Source organism: Glossina fuscipes, unplaced genomic scaffold (genome assembly GCF_014805625.2).
Source record: "Glossina fuscipes isolate IAEA_lab_2018 unplaced genomic scaffold, Yale_Gfus_2 1, whole genome shotgun sequence".
In the NCBI taxonomy this organism is placed as follows: Eukaryota; Metazoa; Arthropoda; class Insecta; order Diptera; family Glossinidae; genus Glossina; species Glossina fuscipes.
In genome coordinates this window covers 23875865-23901415 of record NW_023998415.1, presented here as the reverse complement: position 1 = coordinate 23901415, position 25551 = coordinate 23875865, and the positions used below count along the sequence as shown (strand labels likewise).

At 34.3% G+C, this 25551-nt stretch overlaps 1 protein-coding gene across 4 annotated transcripts in view; it reads right to left on the bottom strand.

The window, feature by feature from the left end:
- Window positions 1-24833, bottom strand: part of LOC119632694 (nucleosome-remodeling factor subunit NURF301) — a 30173-nt gene extending 5340 nt beyond the window's left edge. For all 4 annotated transcript variants that reach the window (XM_038025730.1, XM_038025731.1, XM_038025732.1 and 1 more), the window contains exons 1-9: window positions 24797-24833; window positions 24393-24730; window positions 17795-21679; window positions 15135-15488; window positions 14700-15074; window positions 14509-14618; window positions 12182-13174; window positions 11431-11683; window positions 9202-9326 (exon numbers count right to left, since the gene is read on the bottom strand). In XM_038025730.1, coding sequence (XP_037881658.1) covers window positions 9202-9326; window positions 11431-11683; window positions 12182-13174; window positions 14509-14618; window positions 14700-15074; window positions 15135-15488; window positions 17795-21679; window positions 24393-24630 — 6333 coding nt within the window. In that variant the 5' untranslated portion in view covers window positions 24631-24730; window positions 24797-24833. The remainder of the gene's footprint in view (window positions 1-9201; window positions 9327-11430; window positions 11684-12181; window positions 13175-14508; window positions 14619-14699; window positions 15075-15134; window positions 15489-17794; window positions 21680-24392; window positions 24731-24796) is intronic.
- Window positions 24834-25551: the final 718 nt, after the last annotated feature.

Genomic DNA, 25551 nt, shown 5'->3' with positions numbered 1-25551 from the left:
GCGTGGTTTTGGAGAAATTGCTTATTATGTTTAGTTCCCGCTCTTTTGCGCTCACAATTGGAAACTAGCGAAAGCGAAAAATTGGGATTGCAGATCATGCAAGATATTCTTACTACGAGAATAGCAGCAGCGGATCGCACGAACAAAATTTTCAGTTACGTCTATAAAGAGACTCTTATACCTTTCCACTACTTTTAAGCGCACTCTACTCAAAAAAAAAAAAAAAAAAAAAAAAAAAAAAAAATTAAAAAAATCGATTGTCTTTTTGTTTCGGAAAAGAGAGGAAATTCCATAAATTTTCAATTAATAATAATAAGGTTGTCTTGCGTTTTTTTTTTTTTGTTTTTTTAATTTTATTTATTAAATTTTTGATATAATATTTATGAAATTTACAATAAGTTATAAATTCTTAACATATTTTCTTTTATTTATTTATTTACTTTTTTTCTTTATACACATTGCCCGCATAGGAGACTGAGATGATTTGAATCAGAGTCCGATGTATGCTTTTCGTTTTTTTTTGCTTCTTTTTTTTGTTTTTTTTCTTTTTTTCTTTTTTTTTTTTTTTTTTTTTTTAGGCGCCTATAAACCTTACCTTAGAATAATCGATTTTTGTTCTCTTAAAAATTTATATTCATAATTAATTAGGGCAATTACTGTTCGTTTGCAATGTAAAACAAAACATCGTTTTTCGAATCAGCGATGTTCGATTCATTTATTCAAAATATTGAAGCAATATCGAAATATATACAATTGCTCTAAAAATTAGTAACGAGAATGATTTTTAAATAATCATTACGAGTAGTAATCACTGAATCAATTAACGACTATCCTCTTCTCCTATTCACCTCCTTCAGTCACATATATATTCTTTCTTTTTTCTTTTTCTTTTTTTTTTTTTTTATATACATATATTTATATATTGCATAGATTACTAATTATAACTTATAGTATTCGGTATTTCAATACTTCCCTTTGAAATAACATTAACAATAATTGAAGGGGGATCAACAGAACACCGTTGTCTATCATGGATTCCTCTAAACGAGAATTTTTACTTGCTGCATTGAAATGCGATTTTCATTAGAGATTCTTCCCCTTAAAACTCGAGAATTTCGCTTTAAGTAGAAAGCAATTTCTTGTATCTGAGGCACGGAAAACTAATCTAAGATAAATAGTTCAACATTCCCTGACTGACGACTCATGAACAAATTGGAGCGAATTTTCGATCTGATCCTCTACCTAAGCGATATTTTTCTCGTAAATTTTGCTCGTCACAGTGAATTGTTTTCATGTCATATTGGAACACCTTGGCTTCGGTTTTTCTACTTTTTTTTTTTTGCTTGAATTTATTTTTAGCTGTACATCGGTCGCCGCGTGTCGCATAGCTTGTGAAACAATAACTTCATTGTGTGATTGATTTGATATGACACCTGTACATACATTTTTATTTAATATCGTTGAAATTTTGGATCAAGTTGTAGGAGCAGCAAAACCTTTACACCCTACCTACCTGAAAATCCGTAAAAGATTTATATGTGATTTGAAATCGGCAATTGTGTATCAAAATCTACAAGAATGATAAATATATCGGCGAGCGAATGTAACTCTGCAACTATTGCCTCTAATCGCAATGTTCGTAAAGTTGTCAATTTTGAATGAAGTAAAAAACTTTACGATAATCATAAATTAGTACAAAAAAAGGAAAAAAATTAATATCAAACGAAACTACCCTTGGGAGCTACGATAATAGAAAACTTTACCTTTATTAAGAACTCTGACTGCAACGATGGAATGGTCTCTCTCTCTCTCTCTCTCTCTTGCTCGATACTGGAGCAGATTTAGATAAACAGTGCAAATATGTGGAATACGACATATATTAAGTTAAAGTTGATGATCACCTTGACGTGGCTTTTACAAATTGGTCCACACCTTTTTTTATAAATATCTTATTTAGCAGCATTCAATAGCAAAAATAAATTTGATTACTTAACGCTTGCCATTTCCATCCATTTTCCCAAAGGGAGGCTTCACAGACCCTTTAAGTATATATATTCTTGATCAGCGTGAAATTACGAAGAGATTAAGCCATGTCTGTCCGTATATGCGGTGTTTGTATTGAAAATGGGGCAAATTGGTCAGGTCAGAGGCCCGCACTAGAGCATAAACTGAAGGCAACTCCGTCTTTCTCAACAAAAATTTATCGGTTTTTAAAATTTGAAATTTTCCACATTTACTATACAAAACACTCTACTCATCACGTATATCATTATATAAAAATCGATGAGATCTGCCACGCCTACAAAAAAGTTACAAGTGATCACATTTCCCTTTTTTTCATTTTTTTGAGCTTCTGAGCTTATTTATTATAAGGCAAACAAGACGAAATGTTTAAAACTACTTTGTACATTTCTCAAATGAAGATATACTATCTGCCTTAAATTGACTTAATTCTGAAATGAATTTGGTAGACACCGCGACCTGGTGGATTAGTTTTTGCTTAATAATACCACCGATATGGGTATCAAATGAAAGAATTTGAAGAGTAGATTGCGAAAGGACAAGTGTGTTCATTCTACATTCATTATGGTAGATGTTGGGACATGGTTGATAAATTTTTTCTTAAAAATATCATCAATATAGGAATCAAATAAGAGGGGGTGGAAATTGGAATGCGAAAAGCTAAGTGTGCCAATTCAAAATTAATTATGGTGGACGTTACGACATAGTGAATAAATGTTTTTCTAAAAATACGTTCGACATAGGTATCAAACGAAAAGGCTTGGACGGTAGAATGCGAGAAAGTGTGTTAGTTATAATTTAATTATGATGGGCGTTACAATAGTGCTGGGTATGCGAGATTCGGCCCCCTACCGAATAAAACTTTCCTACTTATTTTTTTCTTTTTTAGCCATCACCGACACGTGGTGGCACAGTTGTTTTACCGAAACGTTTGCAACACCCGGTAGGAAATTTCAAGAGATTCGATCTTGATCGACATCAAATACTGAGTCCATTTTAGGCATATTTGTCCATATGTTTGTTATTTGGCTGTTATTGCCAGCAGGTTGGTATCGGAAACGTAGTCAAAAGCAAAAGGAAAAATTTAGGTTTTTTGAAAGAATCAGCCACGCTCACCCAATATTATAGAATATCGATATTTATTTAATTTTTTGGTTGTGCTACTTTTAAGAAAAAGTTGGAGGATTTAAGAGATGATTTGGCTTTAGTCGAATATAATTTTCTTACTAAACTTTCTTATCAATACAAGGGACATACAAATTGAATTCATCCAGAATCGTCCGCTAATCAACTGTCTTTCGTTGCGTACTATTGAGTATCACGAAAGCAAGTTGTAAGTTGTACTAAAAGCAAGTTTCTAATGAAGACGTCTAAGCAAGCAGAGAGAATGCAAAACAAGGTCTTCACTAGATCATGTTAGATAAAATTAAAAATTTTCTCTGGAACAAACTATCAGAAACTATTATTATTAAGGGTGATTTTTTTTTTTTTTTTTTGTATTTCCACCCACCCACCCATTCATCCATTAAAGAATGCGAGTATACTATATTTGACCTTTCGGTTGTAACATGAAGAAGAAGATTTCATGCATTTATGTGTATATATGCTTGATTAGCGTAATATGACAAATCGATGTCCGTCTCTTTTTCTCTTTTTCTATGTCTATCTCTATCTCAATTTCTTCACGCTTTCACGCAACAATTACGGCGGAAAAGTTGATTTTGATTTGGTCGATCACATTAACAGCTTCCTTTGGATTCATCCATCCACAAGGCATGGTGTAGAATCCATAGTCGAGTCGATATTGATTTAAAGTAAAATGTTTATGATAGTTATTTGTAAGAAGAAGGCATTGTACTCCATACAAATTGTACCGAATGCCACAATTCACACGCCCACAATTCTTAAACTTTTTGTGGCTTTTGCTTTTGTTGTTGTTGTTGTTATTGTTGTTATTGTTGTCGTCGTCGTCGTCGGTGACTCCAACTCAAGTGTTTTTGTAATTTTCTTACTTGATTTTGCTCTTCTTTTACGTCTCTTCAAAAATTAATCAAACTTTGATTTAGATTTCGAATATTTTTAATATTTAATGAAATTTCTTCTGTTGCTTTCGTTATGCTTTAATTATGATAATTTAATAATTTAAATAATGCCAGATTGGCAAGCACATTTGAAGTCACTGTACAGGCTTAATTTTCTAATCCCTAACAAAGTTTTCTTTATCTTTAAATCTTTAGTACTCTTTAGATAAAGTTAATAATTTAAATTCCTGATGATAAATCATTGCTTGGAATATATATATATATATATGTATATATACTATATATATACGCATATATATGTTTTTCATTAAAATAAGAAAATATATTGATTTGCTTTCTTGCGTTTTTTTTTTTTTTTTTCTTTTTTTTTTACATCTATGGACAGACACAATACTCTTTTTTTCTTACACCTATCTTTTTGAAGTTCGGAACGAACGATAACGAAAAACATGTCGTAATATCAAATGATCAGCAAAAAAAAAAAAAAAAAAAAAAAAAACACTAATTCGTTGTTAATCGATTAATCTTTTGAATATACAGTGGAAAACTTAGCTTTAAGATAACAGTAAACATTATCTGAGAGTGTTCTTAGGCAAGAATCGCTACCGCACCGTGGAATAATCTTCACTGCGTACATTCTTAATTATAATATAAGAAGAAGATAAAGAGAAACTGTTAAAGCACTTGTAAGAATATTTCGAACTTCATGACCAAATATTATATCGGAAAAGTATTTTATAAAATCTACCATCATACGTTCGCCAGATCTAAATACTAAATGAAATAATTGCAGTGAACTTTAGAGGGCTGTCTTCTTTTTTTTTTTTTTTTTTTTTGCTAATCGTGTGGCTAAAGCGATTCAGCGACTGTCTACGTTAGATAGGAAATGCATTAAAGAAAGACCGCAGTAAGTAAAAAATGCGTTGATTAAGTCAGTCCACGTAATGGATTGTAAATATAAATCTAACCTAAAATCCGACAACGCAAAATGAAAATTAAATTTATCTTATGTTGAGAAAATGCACTCATACTTAATAAATTATGATTATTCTAATTATTTAATATAATAATTCGTCAACTTAGTATATACGAGTATATCTGCGGTCCAAAAGGCATAACAGCATGAAAAAGTATGTATACATAAAAGTTGATGTTCTCTTACAAACATACACAAATTCTATATTAATTCTCAGCTAATGAGCACACAACATATTATTTAATAACTCTGTTATAAACTCCAACTCTCCAAAGTAGAAAATAATTAAACTAACAAAACGCACATATATTGTTGTTGTTGTTGTTGTTGTTGTTGCTGTTATGCCCTTCGGCTCTGATAGTGCCATATATTAAAACAAAGCTAGACGTGACGTAAAACAATTGCAATTATTCTTTCATATATGTTGTTCGGCTTCGTGCAGACACCAATAAAATAATTTTTTACTATCTCTCCCGTCGCCATCCAACGTATTTAACATTTCCCACTACTCCTATCAATCGGAAAATCTATCAAGTGTATCTGAGACGTTGAAAAAGACGTTAACGAAATCTATTGCGATATTTACTTGCATTAATTGCAGCACTGAAGAGATACTCATCCTAATTTTTTTGTAATGTAAGAATTATATATGCTTTTAAGATAGTCGGGAGAAGTGTACTTTCATTGCTTGCAACAAATGCACCATTGACACTTTATGCCTCATCTCATTTATTCGGCAGTCGCTGCTGAATGGAGGATTGGCGTATTCTAGACTTGTCCCCTCCTCTGTCACTAACATCCACAACATATAGTTCAACAAGCACACTAGATATACACTTTCAGGATGTATATGCTTTCTCTATCTCGATTCCGCTTGTTATGGCCATTATTCAAATGGTCCACAGTTTGAGGTCATTGCACACTATATACTTTTTTAATAATAATGTTGATAAATATTATCAATGAAATTTAAAACTTCTGTAAAATAATCAAGAAGCGGAAAACGGTTATAGTAAAATAGGATAAGAATAAATCTTAACACTCTTAACCTTCCTAATTTGTTATTCGATAGGACTCACCGCCCGGCCTGGGTTATAATTATTTAGTGTTGTCTTTTAGTGCTTGATAAGTGACAATCTACTCCGGCATAAGTAGGCGACTAGGTAAAAATCCCGATTACCAAGTCAATGTTCGCGAGTTCAAATCCCAAGTGCGGTAGAATTTACTTTGGTTCGCGGTTACCGTGAGTGCTCAGCCGATGACGGCATAATAACGCTTAACGATTGGCCGTAAGCCCACTAAGCTAAGGGCACAAGCCGCCTCCCTTACTTCGTCCCAACCATCACCAAAATGTTGCGCGGGGGGAAAAAAAAGCTTAAGAAGTAACACAGTATTGTAAATTTTTCAAAAAAAAAAAAATGTTTTTTGCTTAATGTCTATCAACATCTCTTCCGATCTTTTGGAATATGGGGGAAAAATTCGTTATCTGAAAAACAAACAAAAATTTTTCCTTGATATTTCAGACTTTTTCCCCAAAAGATCACCTATGTACTATGATCACTTCATAGAAAGTTGCAACGCGTTGTTTGTTCGTTTAATACAATAACAGATGCCTTTCGCAGGTGTATATACATATGAATATATTAACGTGGCTTCATCAACCGGATCTATGAGGAAATATAAAGCTGAGAGGATGACTCCAAAATTTTCATTAGTTCTACAAGGTTAAAATTAAAAATTTGAGATAACATTTCTGAAGTTGACTATGAATTTCGCTATTAATGGATTCACTGTCAAGCAAATTTGGAGCGTTTTTTCTTAGGTGTCAAGCAGGTGCAGCCCAAACTATATGATATCTCAAAGTTGATAAAAATTGCGTTAAATTGTACATTTCCTTGCCCGATTTCATCAAGAGAGAGCGAGCTTGTAAAGTATGCTACTTTGGCACAATCTAAAGACGGACTCTGACTGTGGTTTAAAAACACGGATGCGATGAGTCTTGTACAAGAGCCCATCATTTTTACACCGTGTGATTTTTATATTCATGACTGAAGGATGTGGGTTGGCGTGTAGCTTTACAGATCCCACAAAGTATATATATTTGCGATATTATCGCATCAAATTCTGAATCGATTTGAGCATATCCGTCTGGTTAAGATCGGTTGTAAATATTCTGCTGGTTGCAAAACTGAAGCTTTAGCCTTCAACTTTGAAAAAATTATTGGAAATTTTTGGAAGCAGATTGGATGGCATATTGACCTGGCGGTGCCATATATTCAATAGTAACTATTATCATAGAAATAGAGTCTTCCCTAACATGTAAATTTCTTTTTGAAGTAGATATCGCCGACAGAATTTTAAAAATGACTTTGCATGACTATGTTATGAGTGACATGACTAATTTCATAAAAAACATGGCGACATTTCTAATGGCTACTGGCATAGGTGCATGCTATTGCAGCATTGCAGAGAGGCGATTAGCTCCACTATTACCAGTTTTTAATATTTGTCAAAAATCTTTTGTTTTTTTTTTACACGTGAGCATATGCTCAAAAACGTCCTCGAGTATTGCTATTCCATCAACTTGCCTTCTATCTCAGGAAAATTATCACAGGAAAACCAAGTAAGAAAGTTGTATTCGTCGGGGGGGGCCGAATCTCGTATACCCACCACTATGCTTTTCGCATTCTAATCTCCAAGTTCTTTTATTTGATACCCATATCGGTGGTATTATTAAGCAAAAACTAATCCACCAGGTCGCGGTGTCTACCAAATCCATTTCAGAATTAACCCATTTTTAGGCAGATATCTTCATTTGAGGAATGTACAAAGTAGTTTTAAACATTCTGTCTTGTTTGCCTTATGATAAATACGCACAAAAGCTCGAAAAATTGAAAAAAACAAAATGTGTTCTCTTGTAAATTTGTATGGGCGTGGCCGTTTTTTTCATATTTGCATGAAAATAGTGGAGTAAGCATAGAAAATTTCAGCCTTCTTATCTTATAGAATTTATGCGACAGCATAACAACAAAGAATTCGCACATTTTTGTTAAGAGAAATGACGTTGCGTTCAGTTTACGCTCGACTGCGGGCTTGTGCTCTGACCAATTTTCCTCATTTGCCCAACCTGCATGCAAAACCGTCCAATATTTCTACCAAATTTAACGACGATATTCTCTTTTGTGCGACTAAGAGACTGCCAACAACAAACACCACACGCACGGACAGACATGGCTAAATCAACTCAGAATTTCACTCTGGTCAAGCATATATATGCTTTATTGGGTCTCTGAGGCATTTTTTTTGGGGTGTTACATCCATTATGAAAAAAAAAAAAAAAAAAAAAAAAATGGGAATACCCCCATACTTCAAGGGTGAGTATAAAAAAGCTTTGTTTTTATTCTGTTACACCTTACGCAAATAATAAACAAAACGCCTCCTCACGCCGAGTTCAGATTTGGGTAGAAATAGTGCGTAGTTGCTATACTATGTGCGTATATTCTCAAATTAAAATTTTTATTTGTAGATTACATTTTCTTTAAATATAAAAAAAGAGTTTTTCGCGTTAAAAACACTTGAAGGTTTTTATTTCGATTTCATTCGTTCCATAGCAATCGCCTCAGATGACAATTAAAAATCCCATTTGATTACGAAAATCGAAAGATGAAGAATAACATAATTAATTCTAGAGATAGAATGTGTCAGGACCCTTGAAGAGGGAAAGAAAGCCATATATTAAGTTTTAACTTAAACGACGATCAGTTTCTTTTAAAAGTCTAATGCAAATTATCGTACTTTTCCTCATTGATCAGACATTCGTAAGTATTCGTCGTTGTCTCATGAAATATCGAACGAGATGATATGAAGCCGTTTATCTTATTTGTCCATCTGTCACGTGTTTTCATCAACTCGGTCTCAAGGACGAATATATAGAATCTTTAAGCCTTTTTACCGTACTTACACACCCACATATAGATAGTTAAGTCTTTTATGCTAAAAAATATATATGAAGAAAAAAATTGCAATTGTTTTATCGGGTAGATACTACCTTGTCTTCTCAGATGCTAATTAAATTATATATATATATATATATATATATATATATATAATGAGAATTTCTATAACTTAATTAATAATACTTATAACTTAGCAATGACTCACTTGTTGCTGTTGAGTTTGATGTACAGGAGTTAAAGGTGGTGGTTGCGTTATTGCGTTTGATGGTTGCACTGCTATATAGATTTTTGTTGGTCCAAGAACACCTTGTTTTCCACTTGATTCTTGAGCTAAAAGATGAGAGAAAAAGGAGAAAAGCAAAAAAAAAAAAAAGAAAAAAGAAGAACAGTTTGATTAAGTACTTCGTTTAGTTTCGTGACATTGTCAAGAGCGGTCGTAAGCGATACTACATTAACAGTACTACTAATTAAAAACGTACTGTCACCGATCGTTACTAGGACATATACTCCGTTCTGACTAAATCTTTCATTTCAATTGAGCGCAAAGTGAATCTTCCATTTTCGAGGTAATGGTAATCAACTCGCTGCTCAACGGAGGATAATACCTTGCTTGACCTCTCCCCCCTATTAAAATAATACGTCTATGCTACTCTACCCCATAGGCTTTTTTGGCGTCTAGCGATGTGCGCACAAAAAAAAAAAGGGAGCTATTTTTCCCATTTAATTCGAGAACAAATGCTTTATCATCATCGACGATGAATAGAAATAGAAATGCTACGATAACCCGAACCTTAAGAAATTATAATATAAGTCAAACGGTCAGATAAGATTATTTGTAAAGCCGAACATTCATTGCTACCAAGCTTCCGCCGCTATGTACTTAACGATTGGCGTACAGAATTCATTTTCCATCGCCCATAATAATTTCATAAAGATTATGCTTCCTCTTATACCGACTTGGCAAGAGTAAGCCGATATCAAAGCTTCGATTTTCACTGTCTTCGATTTAGCACATGAGAAGCCCATTTTTATTCCTTCTTTATCTTTACCTATTGTACGAAATCGAACTTGAACGGCTTATCGTCCTCCAACCGTACGGGAAGCTATTTTTGAGTTTGTACTGGACTTTCGTCTACAAAAATTTGAATTTCTTCATCTAAGCTTTTTTTCAACTTTAAAACACACAGTGTTATTCTAACACATTGCGCCGAAAGTGCTGCTTGCTAACATCCATTTCCTTGCACTTTGCGACGCAGTGACCGTAGCTTGCCATAGCTAATAGTTGAAGTGTGCAAACATCAATATTTAAACTATGTCTAACGCCCAAAAAATGGCGAAACGTATAAATGGAAGGTGGGAGGGTCTTATAAAGCAATCCCAAGCACTTTCAGCCGGAAATTAATTTCCACATCTATGCCTTTTTTTTTTTGAAACCTGAATTGATAATGTGCGGTACAGAAGTACGATTATTGTGAATTTTTCGTCGAAAAAATCGATTATGTGAAACATCGTTCGAGACGTACTTGTACGATTTCCAATTTGACGAATATCATGATAGTGTAACACGTCATGCATCTCATGGCCCAGTTAAGTTATTGAAAGGAAAATTTAATACACGATTAGACTTTTTCCCTGGGAAACTATTGATTTACTATAATTTATGATTTAATGATTTACTGTACACTTTGCGGCTTTACGTGAAATAGTAACAAGAAATTGATGCCTTGCAGTTGGTCTTAAATTTTTTAAAGACCTTAAGCAGTCACTTAGGCGAAATTATTTTTAAACAAATTATTTTGCTTTCTTGTACCCGTTTGTTGTTATATCCATCATCGGAAGGATGAGGGATGTATTCATTTTGGCAAAACGTTTTCAACGGCGAGAAGGAGGCTTCAGAGACCCCACAAGGCATATATATTCTTGGTCAGTATCAAATACTGAATCGAATTAAGCACGTTTATCTCTCCGTCCGTGCAAAAAATTAGCCATGCCTATCTAATATTATAGTGCGTGTCAAGGTGCAATTTTTTTTTTTTTCAATACTTTTGCGAGCTTCAAAAATTCAATAAAATATTTAAATGCTTGACTAGTTTCAAATTTATAATGCACGTGTCCATCTGTCTTTCTGCGCAACTGTGTAGGATTTGTGGTAAAAAAAAAAATCAACTTCAGCCCTCTCCATATTATTGGGCATGAAGATTTAGTTCTATTATTTTATTTTATTTTTTTTGTAGAATAAATTTAGAATTTAGATGGGTATAAAAGATTCAGTCACGACCAAATATAATTTTATTAACACCGAACGCTCGTTTGATGACGCCACACATTTTTGTTATGGTCATTTAAATGCTACACATAATGCGGAAAAATTGAGAGCAATTTCACTGCGAATTTTAAAGTTAGGAAAGCTGTATATAATTAAAACGAATCTTACCTTTTAGTAATTGTTGTTTTACTTGTTGCTGGACAAGTACCAATTGTTGTTGCGTAAAGTCATTCCCTACCAAACCTTGAAGGACAATGCGTGGACCTTGCTCGGTTTGTATGACCTGAGCAGTTACACATTTGATAATCGTACCAGGAGGTTGGCCTTGTAGTAAGCCTTCTTCGATCGACATAACCGATTGCTGAGTAGCCACTTGCTCCACCGGCTGCATAGAAATGGTTTGCACCGTTTGAGGATTTTCCTGCACAATAATGCATGTTAACTAATTAGTTTTCCTTTTATAAATGGGGTACAATAAGGTACAATTGCTTTGCATAAAAACGTCAAAGTTCAATTCATTGCATGTCGGTAAACATTTTCTTAGTCATTTTTAAGCTAATGATTTATACTTAGGTAAGTAATATCGTCAGGAAGTCTAATTGCTTGCGTTCGTCGGCGAAGAGGGGATATTTACGCTTATCTCAATCTTAAAATCAGTCTTAAAAATGAAAATTTAGCTCAATTTGTTTGCGTGTCTAAGTTCGAAAAAAGTTTTCAAATCGATTTGGAATTTTAACTAGAAACAACATTCAGTTTACTGAATGAAATCAATTAATATTTTCTGTTGTAAAATGAATCCAACGATTAATGATGGCATGAATGCATATTTTTTTTTTTTGTTCCTTTCAGAATTACGAGTGTGTATAAATGTATGTAAAAAAGTGCATTAACGATTATATTTGAGAGGTCAATCTCGTACCTGCGGTGCTAATGCTGTACTCTTGATTGGAGATGTTTGATTTTCAGTATTCGTACTTGTTACGATATGTGCATTACCATCGCTTTGCGTTTTAATATGGGCCACGATTTGAGCCTGATTATTGCCGAGCGGCTTAATTATTACTTGCTGGCCATTAATTGTTGCCACTTGTAATTTTCCTTGCGCTAATTGCTGAGCTAAGGCCGAATTCTGTACAATAATCTGTTGTTGATTGCTTGCCAAATTAGAACTAGTAGTGTCCAATGAATTATTAGAAGACTGTTGTTGACTTTTTGAAATACTTTGCGAATACTGCGTTTCATTGATAGCAGGTGTTTGTTGTGAGGGTTGCATTACAACCTGTTTAATGATTTTCGTCGGGCCTTGTTGCTGCATTTGCGTGGACTGATGTGGAGACATTATCATATGTGTTTGTAATTGCGAAGTTGGTTGCGCCGGTTTGGATTGTACCACCTGCAGCGTTTGATTTTGCGGAACTGATCTTTGCGTCACAATTGTTTGTCCAGGATTTAGTATTATTCGTTGGCTTCCAACAACGATTTGCTGTTGAACATTGCTGGTATTAACGATTTGCTGTATGACTTTTTGCGATTGCGTTGGCGTCTGATTTGTAGTTGCAATCTGCTGCTGTTGACTTTGGGTTCGAGTCTGCTGCGGATTCGTAACGGTTTGAACAGTCGCCGTAACTTGAGAACTGCTTGCAGTTGCTGCAGGCTGTTGTATAGGTTGTATAATCACTTTTTGTCCTTGAGTATTTTGACCAACTAACAATTTTTGCCCAGGTTGTACAACTAATTGTTGCAACTTTTGATTGTTCGAAATCTTTTTAGTACCACTTAAACCGGTAGCTGTCACTTGACCAACGCTTGATAGCACTTTCGGTGCACTAGAAGTATTGACCACTGGCTGATGGTTTACTTGCGTTGCTGCCACCTTTACGTTGCCTCGAATTTGATTAATGGGACTCGCCACCTAATCAATAGATTAAATAATTCGAATAAATTTTCAACTTCACTTAACCGAGAACAAATTAAACAAAAAGAATGCCAGATTGTTTGATTGATTGATTGATTGATTGTTCGTTCATACAACTACAAAACCTATTTGTATAAACAGTTGTTGCGATACTCATATTTTTATTCCATTAGCGGTGTGGTGGACGAAGGAAGAACAGCGCAACAAAATGAAACACAAGCAATCTATTCATGCAAATGCTGCTAGCTCCGAGATTCTCGGTAATTCCTTTTTTTTTGATTTGAAACAATCATCTTGATGTGCAAGAAAATGTTTAAGTTTGTCGCGACCCTTTCAATTATTTTGGACAATAAAAAATGAGGAAAATACATAAGACCTACACATAGAGCGATAGAACTATAACATGGAAGTCTGACGTGTTCCTGCTACACAATGACATGTTTATCAGTAACAGGTTCAGCTTGAGTTACCAAAAGTCTGCAACAATAATAGTGTGCACCAAAGACACAGAACTTGGAAATCATATTTACACACATACTAATATGACTTTTGGGAGGAACACCAACATTTTATTAAAACAAGTAAAAATACTATAGTGTGATACAGCCCAGCGCATGCAAACGGTCGAAAAATGGTTTCGGCCAAAACCATTTTAAACAATGTTCATCCGTGGATCGAAACAGATTAGTGCACGAAATTTCATTAAAATACAAAACACACAAGAAAACAAGGCGCACGGCGCCGAGGGACGATCGGGTTGAGATCTTTTCTGAAGTGATTCTGAATTATTGTCATTATTATTATCATTATTATATTATGCCAATGAAAAATGGAAAATCGTAGACCTTGCGAACTTGGGTACAGAATTTTCCACTTCAAGTTGACTTTACAAACTAAAACTCATACTGATCTACACACTACACTCCCTGATATTTATATTTTCAGCGCATATGACCTTTCAAAAATTGGTTCGATTTTGGTATTTGATGTTTTATTGAGGAAAAGTTTTAAAAAATGAGAAATAATGAGTTCTATTAGAATTTAATGATGGGGTCACGAATCGATTTTGTTCATTTTAAAAGTTAACCTGATAAGAAAAAATTGTAGTCAAACTTGATTCCACTACTTACGCTGACGGAGAATAGTTTCTGTGTTACAAGCATTTGGTAAACTTAATGCATCGCCTATACCGTAAGGATATAGATAGTATAACCAAATGAGAGAGAAATATATATGTTTAAGGGTTTTAAACCCGTTTTCGACCTGAACAAACTGAGAATAATAATAAAAAAAAAAAAAGGCAATAAAATAAAAGTTGAAATTAATAATACCTTCTGAACGTTGGAACCTCTTGCGATCTGCTTCACCGTTATTTGTTTTACGACTGGTGAATTTGACAGTGACGATTGGCTTTTAACACATAATTTTTTATTCAAAATAGCTTTAATAAATAACAAAAAAGGAAAAACAAAAAAAAAAAAAAAATTATTCACGAAAGGCGCAGAAAATTCAATTTGCTTACTTTGGCCGTTCGCCTCGTTGGAGGAAGTCGTCGAAACAGTTGTACTTAATACATGTAATTTTCCGTCTGGCATTTGGACCAATTGCTGACCAGGACTGAGACCGCGAACGCTTACCTTTCCGTCTGACCCTCTTATTATTTGAACTTTATGTTGTTGAGGCTGCGTAGGAGTTGATGACGACGATGCTTTTACTAGCTGGGATGTATTTTGTTTAGCATGATCGCTACTAATTTGCTGTGAGGAAGATGTAGTAGTGGAAGTATTTGAACCCGACTTTTGCGCTGAAGATGAAGTAGGTGACTGCTGGATTATCCTTGTGGTACCGTCTGGATTTTTGACGATAACACGGCGGCTTCCAATTGCTTGTGTATTTGCTGCAATTTAAAGACAATATTCTTATAACACTTAAAAAAACGAAGGTGTCTCGTATTTACCTTGCGTCGATGCTCTAGACATATCATTCGACTTTTTCTGTACATTTGCACTTCGTTGAATTTTTACTTGCTGATCTACAGTTTCTTTCACGTCGTCAGTGGGTTTGGTGACATTTGAAGGTTTACTCAAAGTGCTATCTGTTGTCATTTGACTATTTGTCGCCTCGTTTTGACGTTGTGCAAAAGCCCGCGTTGTCATCAATTTCGATTTCTCAGCTTTCTCGCCAATAAATTTGATTTCCCACAATTCTAATTTGTCCTCGTCTACCCATTCTTCGGATATTTGCGGCTCTGTCGGTTGAGGTGAGTCGGCTCTCTTCCGTTTCCGAAGTCCAGAACGAATAGAGGTCACCTCTAACGAACATGATAATACGTTTACATTAATAGTAATTAAATATGAGAAATTTTAATATTTTTTTCCGAGAATATGACGCAAAAGCCAGATTTCGATTGCTTACAAAAAAGACTTTTTTTGGGGTAGTAAACCTAATCGAAAAAGAACTAAACATCAATTTTCGTCCAATAAGCTTGGCTAAAATAATCCTAGGAACGATTTCAATTATTCACCTCCATAATGCGTAACACCACCGTCAATTTCCCAGAATTTTTTTTTTTTTTGCCATATAGGTACTTTGGACCTTCAAGAGTGTGTGGAAAAAACTTATTATTAAGAAATTAATTTTTATAAGGAAGACACTGATTTCAGTTATGAACATGGCTATTGGGAATTATACATTTTCTTGCCGATTTCTCTGGTTGATGAAAAAAGCATGTGTCTAAGATATTCCTTACGTGGAACGACTTTTCTAAATGGACCGACCACAAGCAGCTTTCAAAATTTTAAAATAACAGTCCGGAGAGCAATACGTATGAGTTGGATAGAACAGGGCCTTTTCATCCAAATACTCGCCAATGACACCGAAAACATGTGTTATTAAAGCCTCCTATGTACTTCTTTGGCGGTAGGAATGCAAATTAAACGCATTCCATTAAACGGATTTCTCATTTCTTCGAATCATGCTTGCATCAAAAAACGCATAGAAACGCAAGGATCCTTAAATTAAAGATTTTTCTATCTTGGGTCACGAGGTACGCGGACGTATGTAACACACAGCATGGCTTAAGGTAGACCCACCTTTTTATGTAAACTTATCTGTCCATTTGACGTCTGTCTATACACTTTTATATTCAACCTGCACATGTCGCCATTTCTCAGATATTTTGGCGAAATCTTGTACAGTGACATGCTTTGGCTCAAGTAAAAACATAATTGAAAATAGTTGAGCACGAACAACTTCTTCGATCACACTTTATACAATGTCTCATGGTGAAAATTTACTACATGAAGAGAAATTACAAGTTACCACAAAAACCGCTTAGTAACAGTATTTCGGCATTTCAAACTGATGTGAAAACTTTCGGATCGGATGGCGCAATTTGTTGAATCTCTTCCCCTATATTCATTCCGACAAAAACTGACTTTTTATATGATAAAACGATTCAATTTTCACTGCTTCATGTTGAAGATTAGTCCACAATAGTAATTTAACATTAAAAATTAAGTGCACCACCACGTGGATCCATTTCTTGTTCTTCCCAATCTACAAATCAATTCTCTATTGTATAGAATAGTAAACTATTTAGAGAAAAGTTGCGCCATAGTATCAATTTAGCAAAAACATTAGCCATAGGGGGTTTGGGTCACATAGCACTGTTATGTAGATCCCAACAAAGCCTGCTCTTACACAGCGACAATGTTTAATTTTGCGGTCTTTTGCGACGGAAATAAGTGAAAAATACTAAAATCTCTGACAAGTAGATCAATTTTTGTAAGTAAGGATCACGTCAAGTGACATCACTGGCATCTTGTCATATGCGGGCTTTCATGAAACGTGTGCCTTTACATAAAAATAATGTATAACGTGTAACTTTTGCCTTATTACGACAGCAATTAATGAATGACGAAGTGGTGTAGGTTTTAGTATCTAAGGTAGGTGTAGGTATCTAATGGTCAGCCTTGTCCGACTATAATGTTCTTACTTCTTGTGTTATAGATATATTTTTCTAAACATGTTTTTATACCTTAGACCAGTTGTGGTACGAGGGTATATTAAATTTCTGCGGATATATGCGACACGTAGAATGATCCGAGATAGACTCACCTTTTAGTATGCCAATCGATTCAAAATTATTTTCTGAATCGATCCAAATTGTTTGGTCACACTGTCCGCCAATATCTATGTATTTCTGTATTCAACATAAAGGTCGCACCTTTTTGCGAAATTCTGATGAAATTGCATACACCGATGTGCGATCATTGCCCATATACCGTGTTATATTGAAAAGTCGCTATATGAATAACTACAAGAAGCCAAGTGGCCATGGCACACTATACTTTCGCTTGTTTCCCTTTTCTCTTCTTTTTGATAATTAAATGTACACTTTTAAAGAACTTCCTCGGATATATTCATTCTTCTTCTTTCCTACTTTCCTTTCATCCCAAAAAAAACTCGTCAAAAATTAGATTAGTCTTTTTCACTCTGTTACAGTGTCATTCGAAATATCGGATAAGTTTTTCCCAATTATGTGATAGATTGATTGCAATGTAACGATATAATCTAATATTCAATGTGATAGCCTAAAGAAACTGTAAATCTTACCTCGAACTGTTTTTGGTAGTTCCAAGGGAATTACCACCTTACGTCGCAGATATTGAGTTCTTTCGCCATAGCGTCCCCCAGTTTTAAATTTCAGCAATTCTAATGTTACTATTTCATTTTCGGTAGTCATTTGATGCTTTCCATCGGCGGAAGGTGGCTTAGCGGCCATATCATCCCAACGCAAGCAACACCATAGAACGCGTAGTTGCAAGGCGACTGCGGAGAGAGTTGTAACATTGCAAGTACGATATGACCAACAAGTCTTAAATAGCGGTCTAGAACACGGGTATGGCCAAACTAATTGATTATTTTTCGCTAAATGATGAAAACCGCAAGCTGGTACTTTCGCTCCAAGACGGGCTAATTTAAGAACTTCGTATCGCGGCAGGATTAAGAGACTTCTTTTTTGCTTGTGTGTGAGGAAATTAGAAATGAGCGGAAATTTCGAATATAAAGCAGGTTTCTTAGTCAAATCATCGGAATTGTTTTTTTGACACAGCTTTGAAGTATCGTGCCATAAATAGATGCGACCTCGGCAAGATGAGCTTGAATAAATTTTCTCTTTTCCATTAGGATAGAATTCTTTTTCATATTTGATATCTTCACGTTTGGTGGTTCGCGGGAGTATGGGAAATCTTCGGTTTTGCTTTTTCTGCGCTACATCCTTGGTCATCGTTTGATCTAGCATATCTTTTGTGCCAATATATGCCTTGGCTTTTATTTTAGGAGTTTTTGTAATCTTCTTTGAAAATTGCTGACCGACATCTTCGGGTGCCATATTTGAAGATACATTAAGTGATCCATCAACTGTTGTTTCCGAACTTTCTATTTCAACATTACTGCATACATCCAAATTGTCTATGAAATCAATTTTCTCTTCACCACCAAACCCCTCTCTGCTACTTTCCACAGATTCAACTTTCGTTATCCCAATCATTTCTTCTTTTGATAGTAAGCAATCTTTTAATAGCTTCTCATCGTAAGCAATCGCTACATTCCTAGCTTGCTCCCAATCATTCAACAAGTCCAAAGGGCTTTCGTCCAACCATTTATAGTCATCAGATTCATCAAATGGTAGCAAATCTCTTTTGCCTTCCATTAACTTTTGCTCCAATATCGAAGGTTTCTTAACTGCACCAAGGATTGCAGCCACTGTTTCTTTAGAACCGTTTCCAGCAGTATGTGCTTTCCGCAGAAGCACCAATAATTCCTTCTTAGCCCGAGCCTTCTGCATACATAAAGGCGAGTAACACGTATTTTGGGTTATTTGGGAGACAGCGTTAGAATTTGTATTACATTCCTTCGTATAACAGCGGTATTGTTTGGCGAATCTATTCAGTTGACTAAATTGTAATCGCACCACTTGTATTTTTTTCGCTAATGAGTTAACGAGATCTAAATTTACGCTTTTATTATTCGCATTTTTATTTGCCGCATGATGATGCGCCTTTTGCGATTCTAATCGTAGGAGCCGTTTTTCCAAAAACGTTTGATGAGAACGTGCTGCTGAACTGAATGCTGGAGAGGACGGCACCTTAATATCATGTTCTTCCGCTTTAATTCCTAATTGCTCCTCGGCCTCTTTCAATTGTACGCGACGAGATAGTAAATTATCTAAACAACTTTTTTTTGCAATTTTTGGATATAATAATCTTCCTGGCATGTTCAGAGACTTTGAAACATCAATAAGAGCAATATCTTCACAATTCATAGGTTGAACTTTAATATCTTTGTAGTTCTCTAAATAATTGTAATCAAAACCCTGAGAACGGGACTTCTCGCATTGTAAGATAAATTTATAGGTGCGCGGGTCTACGGTCACAATTTCCTCTATATCCTCGTTTTTTGTGTAATGAACATTGATTTTGTGAGGCAAGATAATATGTCTTACAGTAGGTACGCGGCGCGAACGAGTGCAACGTCGGCTAGATGATAACCACATCCATCCCCACTGTCCATGAACTCTGTACTCCTCGCCCTTTTGTTTCCATACCTGATGTTTTAGACCAAGCGTATATTTAATATAATTAAGTGCTAACCGATTTCGTTCCTCTTCGTCATCGCGTTCTCTCTTCTCACGCTTTTCCGATTTTTTGCGATCTTCACGTTCAGCCGCAGTTATGCGTCTTAAAGTTGTATGACCCAACTGTTCATGCCATACATTGGCAAACACAACGCTCTTAACCGAAGCCTGAAATAAGAGCAAAACAGTAGCGAATTCAGTGGGCGTGCGGCAATTCATAACTGCTGATGTCCATATTTTCTTTAAAACATTCCAATTTGGATTGAGAAAGGCAGCTGCGATATTCTGCTCAAACGTGATCAATGTTTGCCGCAACGTTATTATAATATTATCAATCGTACCCATTGTCGCGCCTATCCATTTAAAGTCCGATGCCGAAGTCAATGAAAATTTATGCGATAAATGACGTCGCTTATCTCTCTCTTCATTGCGTTGCGGTTTGTTAAGGGCTATAGAGTTTGATGCATATTGATTAACGTACGACTTAAATGTATTCTCCATTCCTAATTTGAAATAATCTCCATGCGCACCTTTGTGCAATTTTGGTTGAGAAATTGCTTTGAACTCTTGCAATTTAGAATTGATATCTTCCTTTGTTTCTGCACTTGTGTTTTGGTAACTTTTAAATTCATCGCTATCGTCATCCATAGCATTTTCATCTTTCACTACGAAATTCTCAAATTCGAAATAAGTTTTTTTGTTATTTTTGTGTTCGTTTGTGAGAGATGCAGTTATATTTAACTGACGAATGATTTCATCTTTTTGTTCACATAATTGTGCATAAAGTCCAGCCTCTAATTCGTGTTGATCCAAAATATTTAGAAGGCACTCAAATTTTGATACTGTACTATAATACCAAATATTTTTGCCAGACTGATCTTCGATAACAATTCTACGAGCGATAAACCAAAACCTACGTCCATGCCTATCTAAGCCTAGGCTATCATGCCTGATAAGCACACCTTGCTTTTCTTGAGGCATAACGCAATCCACTACGCCAGAAACTTTATGTGCTTTACAAAGATTACACTGCCAATCCTCAGTTGGGACATCTAAAAGCGGTGGATCTACGCATTCTAAATGATAGACAGCTGGGCAAGTTTCGCAGCATAGTAAATCACCTAAGCGATGACAAACGCGGCAATGATCATCGTAATGTATTGGACCCTCTTGCAGCATTACATCCCGAATTGCGTTTGTAGTTAAAAACTGATCGGTAAGAAACTGAATGACTTTAATGCGATTAATTGATGAAGTAAAGGGATACTCCGCAGAACATAATATATCATATACGTTCTTATCGAATAATTCATTACTTTCAACGTAACTTCTTAAAACCTCCGGCCAAGTAATTGAATCAATTAAATAAAGGCTTATATTTACACTATCTTTTTGATCAAGAGGACTAAAATGCGTGCCTTGCGCATCCTCCTCGCGAAGTATAGCCTTTAAAAGCATAATATGTATATCTGTAAGTAAGGCGCTCTGTTCGTCACATACAAGAGCTATACAAAAGTCTTCAAATCGGAATGGTGATAACCGGACTAAATGCCGAAATCTTCTTAGTACTTCGTATACACCAAGAGCGTCCATTAATTGTATGTTATCAATTAAGAGATCCTGAGAGGACTCAGGTAACTCCAGACTGCTAAATTCACGATCTTGCAGCCAAATAGGATCAGGGCTAGGTGGCCTAGCAAGTCTACCAACACCACCCTGTGTAAAACTGCAAACGGAGAATTCTGATTCACTTTCATTTCCATCAATACTATCTTCTTCAGTGTTTGACAATAATATATCATCATCACTTTTATCCGTAGTATCGCCAAAATCTGATCCATAATGATACTCAGATTCGTAGCCTGTTAAAGACAAAAATTTAAATTTAAAAATAATAAAAAGTTGAAAATATTCATTTTAATAAACTTTTTTTTTTTTTTTGAATATTTACGACAATAATGTCTAGTGAGGGCTTCAAACTCAATAAAACAAAAACAACTATTTCTTCAATGTCGCGCACATGATTTTTAATGTTATCTTTTTACACCTTTACAACTTTTATTATATATGTTTCAGTACATAGTGTATATTAAATAAACAAGTGATGACCGACGGAAAGCTGTTGTACGAAACTTTCATTGTGTGGTAAACTAATGCCCATATTGTTTATATGGATGGATGATAAATGGATATTGGCCTACTTTAGTTATAGGCCTTCATTTAACTTTCCATATCATTTTTCTTCTAACGACCGCTGGATTACAAAAAAAAAAAAAAAAAAAAAAAAAATTGATTCATTTTATATTACGCGTTGTTGTACTTTGATGCATGAGAGTCACATTACTAAAAACAACCCCCGGCGATACCGAAGTGCTATCACATTGTTTCGTTAACATTAGTTATATTGTCGTACTCAAATTCAGAGCGTAACGTTAACTTTATAGGACCTCCGCATTATATCAATATTATCTTTGCTAGACCATTGCATTGCTTGCGCACTCTTGAACTAATGTTCTATATATCCTATCGTGTAAAACATTATTGCACTATTCCATAGCTGAAATGTACTACAACTTACGTAATGCTTTATTCTTTCACATTATTCCTTAACACTATCACTTTTCGAATTGCTGGATCTCTATACCAAGGACACATTCTTCTCTGCGACGATAGTATATTTCACAGTCTAACTCTTTTGATGCTTCTATGTTGTAATGACAACGTTGCTGAATTAGATTAATATTCCGTGTTTACCCAAAAGATCAACCCGCAATCGCAAACCGAAGTCAACTTGAGTACCGCGCTAAGCAATAAAGAACAGGAACGGGTCATTTCAAATTTCAATTTTTATTATTCTAATGGAGATATTTTATAATAACAGACCTTCGCTCTTTTTTCTTTCATTTTTAAAACAACGTAGGTACGTGTGAAAATTGTATCGCAAGCAAAGCTACATTTTTCAATTCTAAGAAAATTGATTTGGGTTCCGCGAAAAACTGAAATCAGGATTCTTTTTTTACTTTTTCATAAAAAATGTAATCCAGGATAATCCAAGTAAACTTTAGTTGGATTTTGTGAAATGAGGTGAAACGGAAGAATGAATTTAATTGCTAAAAATGCAGTATGGGGAATGAATGCAATTTTTCTCGCATGAAATATTTATGAAATACCCTACTTCCCGCTGATTTTATTAGACAACATAGTATCATTATTAATATTATTAATTTGTTATATTACTTTGAATATTTAAGGGAAATAATATTCTTAGCGCATTTGATGCTAGTAATATTGTCCGAAACTTTTCGACGCTCATTACTTTTTTTAAATCTTCAAGAGAAGAGTGTATGATTGGAAAAACAGGCAGATAGGTAGCAGAATGATATTATCCGTTCATGAATGACTTTCAAACAATACCTTTGAAATATAATGAAAACAGATGATCCTCGTTGAAAAATTTTAAAAATTTAAATGAAACTGTATTCCAATCCTAGTTTGAAGGGTAAGTAAACTCAAAACAAATATGACATTCGGAAGGAAAAAACTATAATTCGAAAAAAAAATAATCCATTCCGAAGTTTTTTAGGAGAAGAAAGTCAATAAAATCTAAAGGCAAGGAAGTTGAACATTAGATCAATTTAACAATCTTCGGTAGCGATAACGTTTTGAAATGCATGGAGTCATAAAGAGAAAATAGGCGAAAAACAAGTAAGAAAACGTATTTTTCATTCAACGGTTCACCATTCCTACATAATTGAATCCATATGAAAACAGTGTTTTTAATAATTTATATATATATATATATATCTATATCAAATAATGCCTTCGAAAAAGAAATATTTTACCCAAGGATTTGAAAAGCGAAAACATTTCCTTTTAGTCGCCTGTCATTGTTGTTTCTTTGGATTGCCTTCACATTTTTTTTTCTCAATTTCATACAATCTTTCTTTTTTCTTCTTATTTTTAGTTGGCATTTCAGTGTTTAGATAAAGAAAGACAAATCTAAAAAATGAAATGATTCAATGAAATACTTATTACTTCTGAGGTTCGTCTCTTAGAGACCAAAGAATTGACTTCAGTGAAAAAGTGATATAAAAGATTTTTTTACTTCTTCACCTAAGGCTCTGTTAGATATTTAAGATGTTCAAGAAAAAAATTTGTCGTACTTTCTTCTCTTTTTCTTTTAAATATTGTCTGATTCTAAATATCCTATAGAGAAATTAATAAAAATCAGGTAAAATTATCACTCAAAATGGTTAGGTTTGCTTCCTTCATCTTTAAATTTTTTTTTTTTTTTTTTTCTGTGAAAAATATGTTATTTTTCCTTTCAACTCCGTACATTGAAAATATGTATTTTAACCAGAACCAACGATAAACAGAAGCTAAATTGCGTGAACAAAACTAAATATTGGAAATACAACAAAATAATCGTTTATTTTTTGAGTAACTCTTACACTGTCTTGTAGGCTAGTTAGTCCTGTTGACGATGGAGTCTCGATGTTCTTATTAATTATAAATTGACGAGTTGTATCTGTTGCGGATACTCAATCAAAAGAGACCAATAACAAATTTACTTACTTCTTTTATTTGAATATGAACTTGTAGTTCGTCCACGTCCTCTATTGGATTTGCGGCTTATAATTCGACTGCCATCACTTTCCTGTGGCGAAGAGGCACGTGAAGCTGAAGGCGTACTTACTTGAGAATCGTTTGCTTTGCTCAAGTATTTCGGCTTTTTAAGAAGCTGATAATTAAATTTGCCTCCAGCCCGCTCATTGGGTGTTTTCGGCGGTCTACCTCTTTTACGACCGCTCATCACAAATTGTTAATAAATATATAACTCAAACTTTTAATAATTGATCAACGCGTCTTATATTAACTATGCGTCCTACAATAATTGTCTGATACTAGAAAATCTATAAAATCCAAAGGATTTAATGGAATAATAAGCATCTTAAATATAATAATTTCACTTAATTTACCTTTGCTTCTTACTTTAACAATTTTTTTTAGCAATAGAAAAACCTTTCACTATAAATTTTGATAGAATTCAGGAAAATTCATAATTAAAATGTTGGCACCACTGCAGCTGTTGGCGTGATTTCCTGAATTAGACGTTCCAAGTAGAGAAATTTTTATACACTGTACATAACAAACCGCAACAAAACGAAACGTTAGGAAATGAAATCAAGATATCTTTGTTTTTTTTTTCATTCTTATAATTTTTTTTGACAAAGATGACTATAAAACGCAAGTAATAATTTTGAACGGGATTACAACTTATAATATATAGAGGAAGAAGATATTATTAGTTCATATTTTATAGAAAAAATTGTTCCCGAAAAATACATTTTGAAATACCTTCTTTCAAAACTTCTGCCAATTCTAATAATGTGTTCCTTTGGTTATGAATATATGACGTATAGATATAAAATACGCATTTGTCATATTTTATTACAGGATAAGATATGATAGCATGTATGAATATACGGTTTTTAAAAATCTTTATTTTTAAATAACTTGGCGATACCAAATAAATTATCGTGTAAACTGAAGTTCATATTTACTATTTATTTGCATATGATATTTTAGTTGTTTTAATTGAACCTTTATGACTACTTCGCTAGTTTTGCCTTTAGACAGAAGCTTCAAGGAAGACAAATTTAACACAATTTTTATTATTACGAGAAAACTTTAAACTATAATCGAATAAGAACGAAAAAAAGGTCTGTTTTAT